At 39.5% G+C, this 14877-nt stretch overlaps 1 protein-coding gene across 2 annotated transcripts in view; it reads left to right on the forward strand.

Annotated features, from left to right (window-relative positions):
- The window catches only part of tasp1 (taspase, threonine aspartase, 1), a 45919-nt gene that overhangs the window by 24526 nt on the left and 6516 nt on the right, over nt 1-14877 (forward strand). For both annotated transcript variants that reach the window (XM_034682044.1, XM_034682046.1), the window contains 2 exons: nt 2197-2304; nt 4941-5014. In XM_034682044.1, coding sequence (XP_034537935.1) covers nt 2197-2304; nt 4941-5014 — 182 coding nt within the window. The remainder of the gene's footprint in view (nt 1-2196; nt 2305-4940; nt 5015-14877) is intronic.

Here is a 14877-nt window from a genome sequence, read left to right on the forward strand (position 1 = left end):
CCTTGTTCTGGCCTCCTTTAGAAGTCCGTCCCAGCTTGGCTTTGTCATGGACATCTGCAGGACCGAGACGTTTGGACGGGCTGGATGAAGTCGATTTGAAGTTAATTCTTCTGTTGTTTCCTTTCAAGATGCACATTAAGTTAAACAAAGCTCCATAAATCCTGCACTCGCTAGAGGAATGAGGGCAGTGTGTTTGAGATGAGGAAGCCTCTCACTCAACTTCTGTGGTACTTTGGTCTCGTCCTATAAATAGAATAACACGATGACACCACCATCAGGGACTTCACTTAGTAAAGTAACCCTCTTTGCATAGATCCACCTGCAAACTCACACTTAGGGAAACAAATGTGCCTCTTTCCAACAGATCTGCCAACCTTTTCTCTAAAATTACAACTTTATCCTTTAGACTTTATTCACTGAAATTTGAGACAGTTTTCTCCCAATGTTGCAACTTTATTTATCCAGAAATTGAGACTTTTTGTCACAAATTCCACATTTATTTTCCCTGAAAAATGTACAAATTCTTCTACAAAATGTGCCAATTTTTCTTCCAAGATTTACAACTTTACTTCTCCCAAATTTGAGATATTTTTCTCACATATGCCAGGTATTTTTAAAAATATGCAACTTTCTTTCTCCTGAATATGAGACTTTAATCTCCACAATTTGAGACTATATTCTCCAAATTTAGCAACTTTTTTTCTCCCACATTTGAACCTTTAATCTGCCAAATTTAAGAATTTATTTCCCCAAATTTGAACCTTTATTCTCACAAATTTGCAACTCTCTTTCTCCCACAGTTGAGACTTTATTCTCCCAAATGTGAGACTTTATTCTCTTAAATCTGCAACTTTCTTTCTCCTGAATTTGAGACCTTGTTCTCCCAAAATTTGCAACTTTTTTAACCAAAATTTTAGACTTTTTTTTGTCACATATTCCACTTTTTGTTTTCCTGAAAAATTTGCAACACTTCCTCCAAAATATTTCAATTTTTTTCTATCTCATTTGTGACCAATTCTCCCGAAATTTACACAACTTTTTTTCCTCCCAAATTTGAGATTCATTTGTCACCAATTCCAAGTTTTTTTCCTGAAAAATGTTAAACATTTTTCTCCCGGATTTGAGACCTATTTATCTCACAAATGTACAAATGTCTTTTCTCACAAATTTCTAAAATTTTCTTTTTAAAATGTCATTTTTTTAATCTCACAAATTTGCTTCTCTCAGTTCTGTCTTGTTTCCTTTATGCTGTTGTAAATGTGTGTCTAGGTTACAACAAAAAAAGGTTTACATATATTTAAAGCTCCTGTGTGGACCTTTAATCTGGCTTTGTGCTTTAAACTAAATTATGTCATCACCAGAAACAAGAGTGGTTAGTGCTATAAATTAATTTTTGAATCCCATAGATAAACCTCCAAACTCTCACTCAGAGAAGATCTAATCCCTTCATTTAATCTGTCGATCATGAACATTAAGCTCCTGATTGAATTCCTCACATGTTTACCACAAACACAGACATTATGGAGTGTTGTGTAAAATTATGAGCCTTTGTAAAATGAAGAACAAACACACGAGCTGTGTGTGAGAGCCGTCCAAGCATCGCTCAGAGAGTGTTTTATTGAGTGTGGGAAACATTACGACATGGAACCAGAGATTAAGAGACTGTGGCATGGAGACACAACTGTATTTCCATCAATCTGCACTGAGACATCTCAGAACACGCTGTAACTGTTTACTGTGGGACGTTTTCCCCCTTTTATTTCACCGCATTAATCACCCAGTGCAACTTTTTCTGTACACAACACCTCGTTGAAGTTTTCTCAGAAGGTCCTCACACGTTTTATTTATACGCTCTCAGGGTTAGGGAGTAGTGTGGCTGGATTATATGTGTTCATTGAAATATTGTGTTGCTATTAATCTGCCCGTTAAAAGAGAGCGAGGCCTTACGTTTCAAATCAAACAGGTCAGAAAGATTTCTTTCAGTTGATTATCTTGGCGAGGAGGAGGAACATGTTTAATGAAGGCATGTTTTCCTGTGATTTGATGAAGAGGTCTGGGGATTGTCTCGTATTCCTTGTGTTTGTTCAACGTGTTAGGGTGGGGAACTTAAAGTACACAAGAGATTTAATTGATCTCTGAGATGTGCTTGTTCTTCGTTGAGTCATCTCGTGTGTGTTGTTTTCTTTGTGCGTCCAGGCTCACCCTTTCTGGCCGGTGAAGAGCGAGTTCTGGGTGGAGTCATCGTCCTGCGCTGCTGCAGATGTGCGGAAGCTCCGCCGTCTCAAAATATTCAGGGTATACTGGGTAAGACCATCCTCATCCTGAGCCTGATCACACATGAACCTCTAAACCATGGCTGACAGTCTGAACAAGTTTGGCTGTTGATATAAATACAGGAAGGAGAATAAACCATGCTCACAGTCTTACTCAAAGCTGAGATATGATTAATAATCACAGTGTTTCAATGCCATGATTTATGCTGTTGGTAGTCATTTGAAAAATGCGCTCACAACAATACATATGGAGTTGTTTGCATACCAGTAGGCTGTGACTTTTCTTTATCAAAAATGTGCAACTTTTCCCCAGAAATTTAAACTTCTTTCCCCTCAAAAATAATTTTAAAAAAATCACAAATTTGCAACTTTATACTCACAAATATTCAACTTATTTTTCCCACCAATTTTCTGCTTTATTCCCACCAATGTATAACTTTATGTCTCTTAAATTTGTGACTTGATTTCCCCAAATATGCTACTTGTTCCCAATAAGTTGCATCTTTTTCTTTTCTAACACATTTGCTACTCTTTCTCAGAGATTTACCACTTATTTTTCAGAAATATGCAACTTTAGTTTTTGCCCAAATTTGCTGCTTTTTTCCCCCCATATCTGTGACTTTCTCTCTTTCAAGTTTGACTTGTTTTCCCCAAAATATGCAACTTTTTTCTAACAAAGTTGTTTGTTATTTTTCACAAATTTTGACCTTTTTTTTTCTTACATATTTGAGACTGTTTTCTCCCAAATTTGCTGCAACTTTATTCTCACACGTGTCTCTTTCTCAGAAATGTACTACTTATTTTTCAGAAGTATTCAACTTTGTTTCCCCCAAATTTCAAGCTTTTTTTCAGTGTTTTTTTTTTACCTTTTCACTCAAATTTGTGACTTGTTTCTCCCAATTGTTCCCCTTTTTTTCTCACAAATTTAAGACTTGAATTTCAGAATATAACTCTCCAGTTCTGGCTCTATGTTTTTCTTCTACAATCACCCATATACACTGTCGTTAACATGTGTCTAAGTACTAACAAAATAAAGGTTTACACATATTTAAAGCTCCTATGTTGACTTTTAAGCTGGCTGTGTGCTTTAACTGAATGACATCAATAGTGATGACTCATTATGAGCAACAAAAGCAAAACATACTGTCAGGAACAAGAGAGGTGATCTCCATGTATTTGTTTTTTAAAGTCTTTAAAGCTGCTGTGAGGAACTTTTAGCTTGTATCGATTCTGGCGCCCCCTTGTGGACAAAGTGATACCTCTTATCTCTTGTCCTGTACATGCAAAATAATTGTCTTCAGGCAATAACCTCATCCTGTTGTCTTTTAACATTTAGACTTATCTTCCAATGTGATTATTTGCAATGAAAACAGCCAAAAAAGGGTGTTTCTAAAGCGGGATGTCAATCATCTGTTCTGACACCTACCCCCTCAGAGCAGTTTTAGACATTAAAATGACAACAGAGAAAGTATCAGTGTTGTTGTAGATGGTCTTGTTTGCTTTTGAGGGTCATAAAGAAGCATCAGTATCAGTTTCAGGCTGTTTCTCAGCCAGTTAAAAACTCCTCACAGGGCCTTTAAACAAAGCTGGAGGGTAAGTGTTAGTAGAGACATTAATGTCATGCTGCTGAAAGTTGAAACATGTGATACCTTTGCCTGTCAAAAGAAAGGAAGATGAGATTTGTTTGTCAGAAAACAGGACTGACATATGCAAAGTGATAAGATGTATGACTTTATCCACAAGGGGGCGCCACACTCGACATGAGCTGAAAGTTACTTACTGCAGCTTTAAACAGGATGATGTGAGTGTAACCTCCGCTCTTCAGTATTTAAAAAGGCATCATCAGATAGATGAAGAGGAGGGGGAGCAGGCCCTGAAGCTTTCTTTTGGGGTGGTCTTGCACAGTCTCTGGTTTCACACCTTCCCCTCAGATTCAAAGAGAGACCTCCCACTGTGGAATCAGCAGCTAATCTTTAGACCAGTGTGGGCCGTCTGAGTGCTGCCCAATGAATCTAAAAATGGTCTTAACCTCCCATCATGTAATTTAACCGTTTATCAAATCTGTCATAAGTTTATGAATCTGGGGTTCAGAGTTGTCCTTCTCCCCGTCTGTAAATTTAAACACGTCTCTCCCTCTGCTCCAAAGAAAGCAAACTACAGCAGAGTTTCCTCTCCTGACATGTTGATGTCAGATTAAACATGACAGCTTATGACAAGTGAGTTTCTATTTATACTCTACATGATGCCCGCTTGAATAGTATAAAGAGCCTTAAAGTATCCGTTACTCGTTGATGTATGGTCCGTGTTTGATGCCGTTTATGGAGCGTAGCCCCGGAGCAGCGTGTGGACTACCTCAGATTACTGCGGACGGCAAAGGGCTCTGTGTTGATTTACGAGAATAAACACAACTTCAACCACATCCTTTTTCAGGCTGTAATTGAGTTTCTACTCCAGCTCGGCTCTACCTTCCTCTGCAGTTATGTCACAACTACGAGTCGTATGTTTTCACCATAATGTACACGCTCAGAGCTCACCACAGAGTCACCTGACAGCGTAGTGACCGCCTGCTCTCTGCTCTCTCCCTACGTCCTTTTATTTAAATTAAACATGTTTATTATTGTTATTTAACTTATCCTCTTATTTACTTTACATCTCTTTATTCCACAGTGGAGTTCCTATGGAGTCACACCACAGAGAGCATGTGTGTCGGCTACATGTCTGCCCAAGATAGCAAAGCAAAGGTGAGTACACAATTTTATGACAACCAAATTATTCTGCAAGGATTTTTAGAAACAAATAAAGAATAAATTTACACTTTTTATTTAGTTGCATGCTATTTTGTACCTTTTGGTACACCATAGTTTAGATGCCACAGCGCCTCACTCTTTCCTGTCGTTGCCGTAATCATGGATGTTGTTCATATGGACTTAAATATGTTTTAAAATGCAAAATAATTTCACTTTGAATGTGATAAAAATGTGAAATAATTTAGTTTTAAATGTGATAAGAAAATGCAAAATTCTTTAATTTTAAATGTGATAAAAATGTGAAATAATTTAGTTTTAAATGTGATAAAAGTGCATAATAATTTAATTTTAAATGTGAAAAAATGTGAAATAATTTGGTTTTAAATGTGATAAAAATGCATAATAATTTAATTTTAAATGTGATTTAAAAATGTGAAATAATTTAGTTTTAAATGTGATAAAAATGCATAATAATTTAATTTTAAATGTGATAAAAATGTGAAATAATTTAGTTTTAAATGTGATAAAAATGCATAATAATTTAATTTTAAATGTGATAAGAACATGCAAAATTCTTTAATTTTAAATGTGATAAAAATGCATAATAATTTAATTTTAAATGTGATTTAAAAATGTGAAATAATTTAGTTTTAAATGTGATAAAAATGCATAATAATTTAATTTTAAATGTGATAAAAATGTGAAATAATTTAGTTTTAAATGTGATAAAAATGCATAATAATTTAATTTTAAATGTGATAAGAACATGCAAAATTCTTTAATTTTAAATGTGATAAAAATGTGAAATAATTTGGTTTTAAATGTGATAAAAGTGCATAATAATTTAATTTTAAATGTGATTTAAAAATGCAAAATAATTACATTTTGAATGTGATTTAAAAATGCAAAATAATTACATTTTGAATGTGACACAAAATGCTACATTTTGTTTTAAATGTGATTAAAAATGCCAAATAATTTAATTTTAAATGTGATTAAAAATGCTAAATAATCTAGTTTTAAATTTGATAAAAAAGCCAAATAATTCAACTTTAAATGTGAAAAAATGCAAGATCATTTAATTTCAAATGTGATGTTAAAAATGCTAAATAATTTAATTTTAATCTTGATAAAAATGCAAACAAATGTAATTTATAATTAATAAACCATGCAAAATAATTTAACTTTATATGCTATAAAAAATGCAAATAATCACGATTCACTTCAGAAATTAATTGTTATTTAAAAAAATAAAAATTGACAGCTCTTATGAGAATAAAACATCCTTACACTTCTGACACCTGTAAGACAGTAGCTGCATGATTAAAACATCATACTGTGGAGTCAAGAAAACTTTAAATTGAATCTATCAGAACTTGTTTGTCTCGCTTTCTTACTTCAATTAGAGCCGCTTTGATATTATTTTACATCTTATGTGTGTTGGTTAAATATAATTTACTCAAAACAGAGATAAAACTCCTTCTTTGACTTCAGAAACAAACACTTCACCTCTCCTCGACTGCAGAAACATCATGAGATGACTCGTGCTGCAGCCTGTTTTTGGACTATTCCTTGTGAGAGTGACTCACAAACATACTCATCCCTTTCAAGATATCAAAACCATGATTCAAGTACACATCATTATGTTAAAATACATTCCTTTTTCAGTCTCATACATTTCATTCAACATCTCTGAGTTTCTTTCGTTCATTCTGCACAAAGCAAACCTGCCGGCCGCTCAGGTCACTGAACAGGATTATTAACATCCGTTTCACTCCAGCCGTCTCCTCCGTTCTTCATGTGTTGAGTGTTTTTCTGCTCGATTTGGAACGTCAAGACCTGCAAACTTAAGAGCCATCTGAAAATGGATGTAGCTGCTGTTTCTAACTCACCCAGTGGTGTGCTTCACAGAGAGTGTAATGCCATGACTTCAGGACTTAAATGTCAAATTCACAATCTCTTACTGTCACTATAAGGGAAAACATAGTCGAACCCTGCATCCCTGTGCACAAACTGTGAGACTTGCATCAGTCGGTGTTGCTCTGTAAGCAGCAGGGCTCCGGCCTCCTGACTGTAAATGGAGTCTCAGCTCAGATTGATTTGTTTGGCTAATGTATCTCTGTCACTGTGTAGAAAGAGAGGGCACTGTTGTTCAAACCTGGTTCAGATTTCAAAGTGTTTACCCTCCTCCCCGCCCCCTCAGCTGTCCCGCTCTCCCTCTCCCGGTCGATCTCTCTCGTCATCCCCTCTCTCTCTCTCTCTCTCTCTCCCCGGCTCTCCTCTCGTCTTAAAGCACCACAAAGTTTACTGAAAGTCCTGCACCACTGGGGATATCAGTATCTATCTGCATATTTCTAAGATGTGCTCTGTGTATTGGGCTTTGTGGTGGAATGTGAGGCTCTTATTTCACGCCTGCTCTCGCATAAAGAGCCAGACGTGTCGTGTTCGGGGAAACTTTTAATCACCGAATGTTGCTTTTATTTACAAGTTTTTGTTGCATCATAAATCTTTAGTTTAAGGGTTGACAGGCATTATTAACTTGCAGGCACATTTCTGGTAGGCGACAGTGACTGTGGCCGATGAGTCCTGCAGAAGGAGCTGCTGCAGTGTTGTGCAACCTGTGAAAATAGTGTTCAGTTGCATGTGGGTTGATTTATCCACAGATTTTAAAGTAATGCAAAGAACCAGGGACAGCGGGAATCTAAACCCCAAGCAGGCTGTGACTAAAAGTCAACAGAAGCACAAGTAAGCATCTTTAAAACTCGATGTGGTGAACCAGTCGCCCACCATCACTTTGTGAACTCAGCCACGAGAAATCCTCGTTATAAGCCGAGGGTGTGGAACCTGGAATGTCATCTGTCAGTTGTGGTTTCTGGATCTCCGGGGAAATGGTATCCACTTCCTCCCAGCGGACCGTTAGTAACACGGTGATACTGGAGAGAGCGGCCAGCTGCTTCGTCAAAAACCCTCACACAGCTCTATCAGAGACAGAGCTGCGAGCTGTGGGGCCAAGGCTGCCAAACTCCCATGAGCCTCTGTGGGTCTGCAAATCTGTTCTGTCCTTCATGGGTCCAAGATCAAGAAGCAAGAGATGGATTGAGCTGAAGTCATACAGCTCTAGTTAAATGGTGGATGGTGCATGAAGTGCATGTTGAACACAGCTACACTGATCAGCCATACCTTCCAAAAATGGTCCAAGGGATGAAAACTGGTGACCCATTGACAGAGTCGTTGGCAGCTCATGTCAAGAGCTACTGGAGCTCAAAACGCTGGTTCTGATAGAAAGGTGTCGGACCATCACAGAGTGTCCATGCTGACCCCCTTCCACCTCTGAAAGCGCCTCCACGGACACATGATCCTCAAAGCTTGACCACAAAAGCAGCCTGGCGGTCTGCGAATTCCCCTGATCTCAATCCAATCCAGCGTCTGTCGTATGTGACTAACCAGGTCCGATGCATGGAGGCTCCACCTCCCAACCTTTGGGACTTCAAAGATCTACCCCTGACGTCTTGGTGCCAGATACCACAGCACACCTTCAGAGGTCTGGTGGAGTCATCTAGTGACTCATCAGGTCATGGATGTTTCGGCCTTGACTTAACAAGAGGGGGGCCGACTCAATATGAGGCAGATGTCTGATGGTGCATCCTACAGTAGTGTTCCCCTTTAAGTGTCAGGAACATGGTTTTTGATGATCAATGGCTTATCAGTGCAACCAACTACACCTTCACCACCCTGCAAATTTGCACATCATCACATCAATTGACTACGGGCAAGCCTCTATGGAGCGATGATCAACATTTGGGGCCTCTGGTGTAACCATCTGTTGGAAGGACTTCTGGCGATGACTTACTCGTCTTTGCGTTGCCTTTTTTTGCAACTTAAGAAGAAAAAATGGAGTTGGAGTTACAAGATGAAGCCACAGGGGATTGTTACTTGCATGCTGACATCCACGAAGACAATTAATGAAAGCTAAATTGAGGAAAAAATCCCCAGGCACTCTTTTTTGAACGGTTCAAATGCCTTTATTTCCATGGCCCGGTTGGCTCTTGAAAAGAGTGCCATGGGATGTTTTCTTTGTTTTCTAAAGCTGAATGTATCTCTATCCAAAAAGCACCTCCAACTTACAACCTTATTCGAGTCCAGAAAGCACTCCTTCCATTTTTTAAAAGCTAAATCGATGTCCGATGACCACCAGTGGCTTCCAAGATTGCATCATGGTGGATTACATTTCCTCTTTTCTCTCCATGTGGATGGATTTCTTATTTGCAGCCAATGCACACTTCTGAAACCACAATCTGATCCCACACCAACAGTTTCTGCTCTTTTCTGCACAATGTTTAAACAGAGATCAGTTGTCTGTGAACTCAGAGGCCTCAGCGCAACATAGACCTTGGCCCTGGAAAGTAGAGCAATCAATAAAGCTAAACGAAGCATGCTTGCTTGCTCGTGAAGCAACAACAACCTACAACCTTTGTAGAAGACAAACAAAGACTGAGAAGAAGGAGATCCTTCACCTCAAATTATGCAACACAAGAACTGACCACTCGGATACAATCAGATCTGACTCCAGGTGATGATGATGATGCCATGGGGTGACCGCTGCACGTCCTCTGCCTTGATTGCACTCATCAAACTGGGTTGCAGTGCCTTGTAAGGAGTCTGCAGAAGTTTTCCGTGCAGAGAGATGAACATAACTTCTGAAAAGTGTCCAGTCATTGTTGCACTGGGAGTGGTCCAGATGTGCGTTGATGCTGGGTGACTTTTAAAGTACTTTGAACCGAGACTTCTCCGACTATCCTGTCATAAATACTTCCTCCAGATAGCTTGATAAGAACGAGTGATCTCTTTGCACTTAAATAGGCTGTCTGAATATTTTATCCTGATTTAAGCGCAGACAACTTTTTGAGTTTGAGTGCACTTAGTGTCAGAGATGCAGATCCCTGAGCCATCCCTGGCCCCAGCTGCTGTTCTGCAGACATTCCTCCCATTCCTCTGAGCATCCCACTGGGCCTTTCTAAGCAGCTAGAGTCCGTCTTGTGCTGCGTTTCTGTGATAAGAACATGAAAGGGCTGATGCACAGTAGCAGGAGTATTTAGGACAGAGGTCAGACAGGATTTACATTGTAGAGAGTCCACTTCTTTCTTCTTTAACCAAGCGGCAACCTCCGGTCTAAAAATATGAGTCCAATGCAGAAGTGCTAAAAACTGCAGTTCATAGAGGATCTGCTTGAGGCTGGCTCTGGCAGTACCTCAAACCACATATACACCAGTGTTTCCCCTACCATTAAACACCCCCCCAAACAGCGGCACCCGCCCCCCTTGGAAGTTCAGTTAATTTTATTTTCTATATAGCGCCAGATCACAGCAGAAGTAATTCAAGGCTACCTCTCTTATAGATCAGGTCTTAAACTTGTTCTGTTATTAAACAGACTAAATATCCTTATGCTATTTATCTTATTTACATGATGGGATGTCATTATGCTCATCTGCTCTCTGTATGGCATAGCAGAGTTCTGCCCCGATGCACACACAGACACACAAACACGTCCGCTCACATACACACATCACAGCACAATGATACGATAAATGTTCATCATCCGCATCTAGAGCTAGATTTAATCCAGTTTGGTGAAACACCAGACACATTTAGTAAGTTTTGATCAACTCCTTGGCATCAAAGAGTGCCGTGAGCTGACCGTCTGTCCAGAGCGCTGCAGGTGCATTCAGGGACCGTCGTAAAAGTGCAATGCAGACCTGTATTTTGCGTTCATGGCATTTTTATTTGAATCAAGAGAATCAGATATAGTGGTCACATGAAGACTGTTTTCCTTTGACTTTTTTGCAAGCTAGATTATTTAACTTAAGATATTAAAAAAGCAAAAGGGTGAAATGTTGACGATTTTAATACTTGGTAAAACCGATAACCAAAACAATATCTGATCGACTACATAGATAGATAGATTGTGGCAAAGTCTGTCTGCACCTGAGATAGTAGTAATAGCCCTTCCCCCAGGCTGTAAACCTAGGGGAAGCACTGCACACCAATTCAAAGAAGCCGATCTTTACAGCAGAAATAAAAATGTTTACAGCCTGGTTCAAAAGACGAGTGTAGTCTGGATCGCTCATTTCTCGATCGCTACACACTGTAGGGGGGGGATTTCTTTCTAATGCTGCAATTTCTAAGATATTGAGATTAAGAGTCTTCCAATGAGAGGCACAGCTGACTTGATTGACAGGTGGGAACACTGTAGCTGTTGGCTAGGAGGCTCAAAGCCCGCCTCTTTACTAGGGATGCATGATAGCTGTTGTTTTTTCCCACCGATACCGATAACTTCCTGCTTCTCCATACCGATACTGATAACCGATATCAGTTTTTTAATAGTCTATACTCACCTGACTGAAAGAAAGGCTAGGATGTAGTGTTCAAAGATGAGTTCAACATCATGGCTCTGCCTTTGACCTAAACAAATGATGTATCAGATATTACTATAGCTGTAATCACAACAACAACAATAACAACAGTTCAGTCTCCCAAAACATAAACATTTATTAGAGTTTTAAAAAATCTGAATGCTTCAGTCAATACAAAAAATAAAGTGCTTTAGTCAATTCAAAATTCTAAGTTTTTACAAAACAACAAAGTCCTGAAAAGTGCATCACATGTGCAGCAGCAGAAAACGTTGTTCCCGTCTGTCCTGAGGGGTACACTACGAAGGTGGTTCACTCCTTACCAGGGTAGATAACCATGGTTACTCATGCTGAACTCCTAACCTGCTCCGGAGCAGGTTATGCTCAGGATCAGAGATCAGTTTGTAGTAAACTCCACCCACTGACCAATCAGCTCGCTCGATCACGCAGCTCTGTGAGCTGATCGCGAGGGGAGGGGGAGAAGAGACGGGCAGGACACTTTGTCTACATGTATGCTTTCATATATAAATTACTGATGACAGTTATTGATTATCTTTCCTTACATCATATTTAAACAGAGTCTGAAGTCAGATTATTCAGATTAAATTGTTTTAGGCTAATGCATAAAATATAAAACTGCGTGTGCTTATCACTTTGAATCATGTTCTCATTTGTATTAGTCCTTTAACCACAGCGCTCAGTTTGATACCGTCAGGACTGCAGTTGAAATATTAAGTCTAAAACTCACACACATGGCACAAGATTGAATCAGAGAGAGAGAGATCACTGTCAGGGAATAATCAGAGTTATTATAGTCAGATAAATCTGCACTAATGATGAGAAATAAGACGTCATTTACGCTTTCAAACACTTCTTGTCTGATCCCTCAGTTCTTCCTTCATGTTTCAAACTCAGCTGTGTTGAAGTTAATCTGGATTTAACTTCTTCATATTTTTCTAATATCAGTGCAGTGTTTGAAATTCATGTGGATGTGCTGACGGCAGACTGTCCGTGTCTGTGATTGGTCACATGTTGCCTTCTCCGCCCAGTTCATGTGAACGCTCTCAGAGTAATTCTGGATGGACTCAACATGTTGAGAACCGGCTTCGTGTCACAGATTAGCGCGATCTCCTTTGTCCGGTTCAGTGAAGCCGGATCAGGAGAATATATCTAGGATATGCTGAACTCTCTTCGTAGTATACCCCTCTGGTCCTCTTTGCCTGCAGCTCATCTGTGGTATCTGAGACGAAAGGGACTGTTATCAGAGCGATCTTGGTTTATTTGAGTCGGCTCTTGTTATCGGCAATTTTTTTCAATATCGGACTTATCGGTATGACGTCATTTTCCCCAATATCAAACCGATAATTATCGTGCATCCCTACTCTTCACGTCACAGCTCCACAGCAGCAATATGGCTGCCGCTGACGATCGGCTTCAAAACAGCTCTTCAGAAACAGATGTGTGACGTCCTGGATACTACGTCCATATTTACACAGTGTATGGTTTTAACCCTCAGATTTGTATGTGTATATTTTTTCATACAATCGACATTTTATAGACCCCCAGAGAACACTGAATCACACAATTGTTGGGCCAAAAAATGTGTTGGATGTCAGGCCAGTTCTTGAGACAGCGCTGGCAGCTCCTCCTGAGCTTTGTCTCACTTTTCAATCAGATGTTGTTTTTGGGAAAGGTTGAATCTGTATCGTAATTCTTTTGACACCCGGCTGTAAAATGGCTGTAAAGCGGCCGCTCTGCCGAGAGGGAGAGAGCATCTGGTTTTATTCAAGCGCTCACCTGTGTTTGCTCTGGACGGGACATCAGAACGTGGAGCCATGTTTCACAGAGCCACAAAAAAGCGGCATTGACAGGCCGGTGGCGGCTCTTCTGAAACAGTCCGTCTATTGTTTTATTGTTCGTCATGATTGGACAGATGAAAGAGAAGTGTAGGATCCACAGCACCCGCCACCATGGCTCAGCTCCCTCCTCCTGGACATCATTACCACTATAAAGCTCTGCCACTCACATTGTGTACGAGCAGAGAGAATCAACTGGCATGCGATCCAGGCTCCTGTTTATTGTCTGCTCTGTATACGACATGACAAACGTCTTCTGTTAGGGTGCATTTTGTTTTTATCATCCATCTCGCGTGGAGAAAAAAACAGCGTGTGATTGTTTTTTTCCATTTTTCTATTTTAAAGGAGAAGAATGTGAAAACCACAACAGACAAAGAGGCAGAGTCATCGGCTAAGTTTATCCCTTGGCCTGCACTGTGGTGTTAATGTGAGGCTTCTCCAGCTCCTAAACACATTCATATCACAGAAGAATGTTGTTTTTCTCCGACAGATACAATGGAACTGTGTTTTTCACATTATGTTTTGACTCCGCAGAGGTCCTGTCATGTGGTCACTTCAATCACTGGGTATCAAGACGACAGCAGGCTCACTGTGGGTTTGCGTGTCTTGATTTTTCTTCGTGTCTACCCCACAGCTGAAATATGGATTCAACAACAAGTTGTTGCAGCGAGTTTACTGTACCAGGCGTTCAGATAAATCAGCAGGACTTCTGACTTTTAAAGGAGGATTTTTCACTAGTGGTGCCTCTTTATGACAATCAGAGAGATCTTAAAGTCAGCCTATTATCACCTTAAGAATAAATCAAGGATTAAAGGACTCATGTCTCAGCAGGATGCAGAAAAACTCGTCCATGCATTTATCTTTAGCAGACTAGACTACTGTAACGGGGTCTTTACAGGACTCCCTAAAAAGTCCATCAGACGACTGCAGCTCATACAGAATGCTGCTGCTCGAGTCCTAACAAGGACCAAAAAAGTAGACCACATCACTCCAGTTCTTAGATCTCTACACTGGCTTCCTGTCTGTCAGAGAATAGACTTTAAAATCCTGCTGATGGTTTATAAAGCACTGAATGGTTTAGGCCCAAAATACATTGCTGATCTGCTACTACTTTATGAACCACCTGGACCTCTGAGGTCATCAGGTACTGGTCTGCTTTCAGTTCCTAGAGTCAGAAGGAAACATGGTGAAGCAGCGTTTAGTCATTATGCTCCACATATCTGGAACACACTCCCTGAAAGCTGTAGGTCTGCTCCAACTCTCACCTCTTTTAAATCAAAGACTAAGACTTTTTTATTTGCCACTGCCTTCCTATCTTAGATTATTTTAACCCACTTTAAATTAAAATTTTAATGTAATTTTTAATATATTTCTAATTTTCCTTTTCTTTTCTGTTTTATGTGTTCTTTTATGCCTGTCTGAATGTCTCCAATGCTTTTAATGTTTTAATGTAAAGCACATTGAGTTGCCCTCGTGTATGAAATGCGCTATACAAATAAAGCTGCCTTGCCTTGCCTTGCCTTAAAAATGTCTTCTAAAAAAATTGGCGGTGAATCAAACATTTGAAGCTGCAGGAGATTTTTGTTTTAGAGAA

This window comes from Notolabrus celidotus, chromosome 4 (genome assembly GCF_009762535.1).
Source record: "Notolabrus celidotus isolate fNotCel1 chromosome 4, fNotCel1.pri, whole genome shotgun sequence".
Lineage (NCBI taxonomy): Eukaryota > Metazoa > Chordata > Actinopteri > Labriformes > Labridae > Notolabrus > Notolabrus celidotus.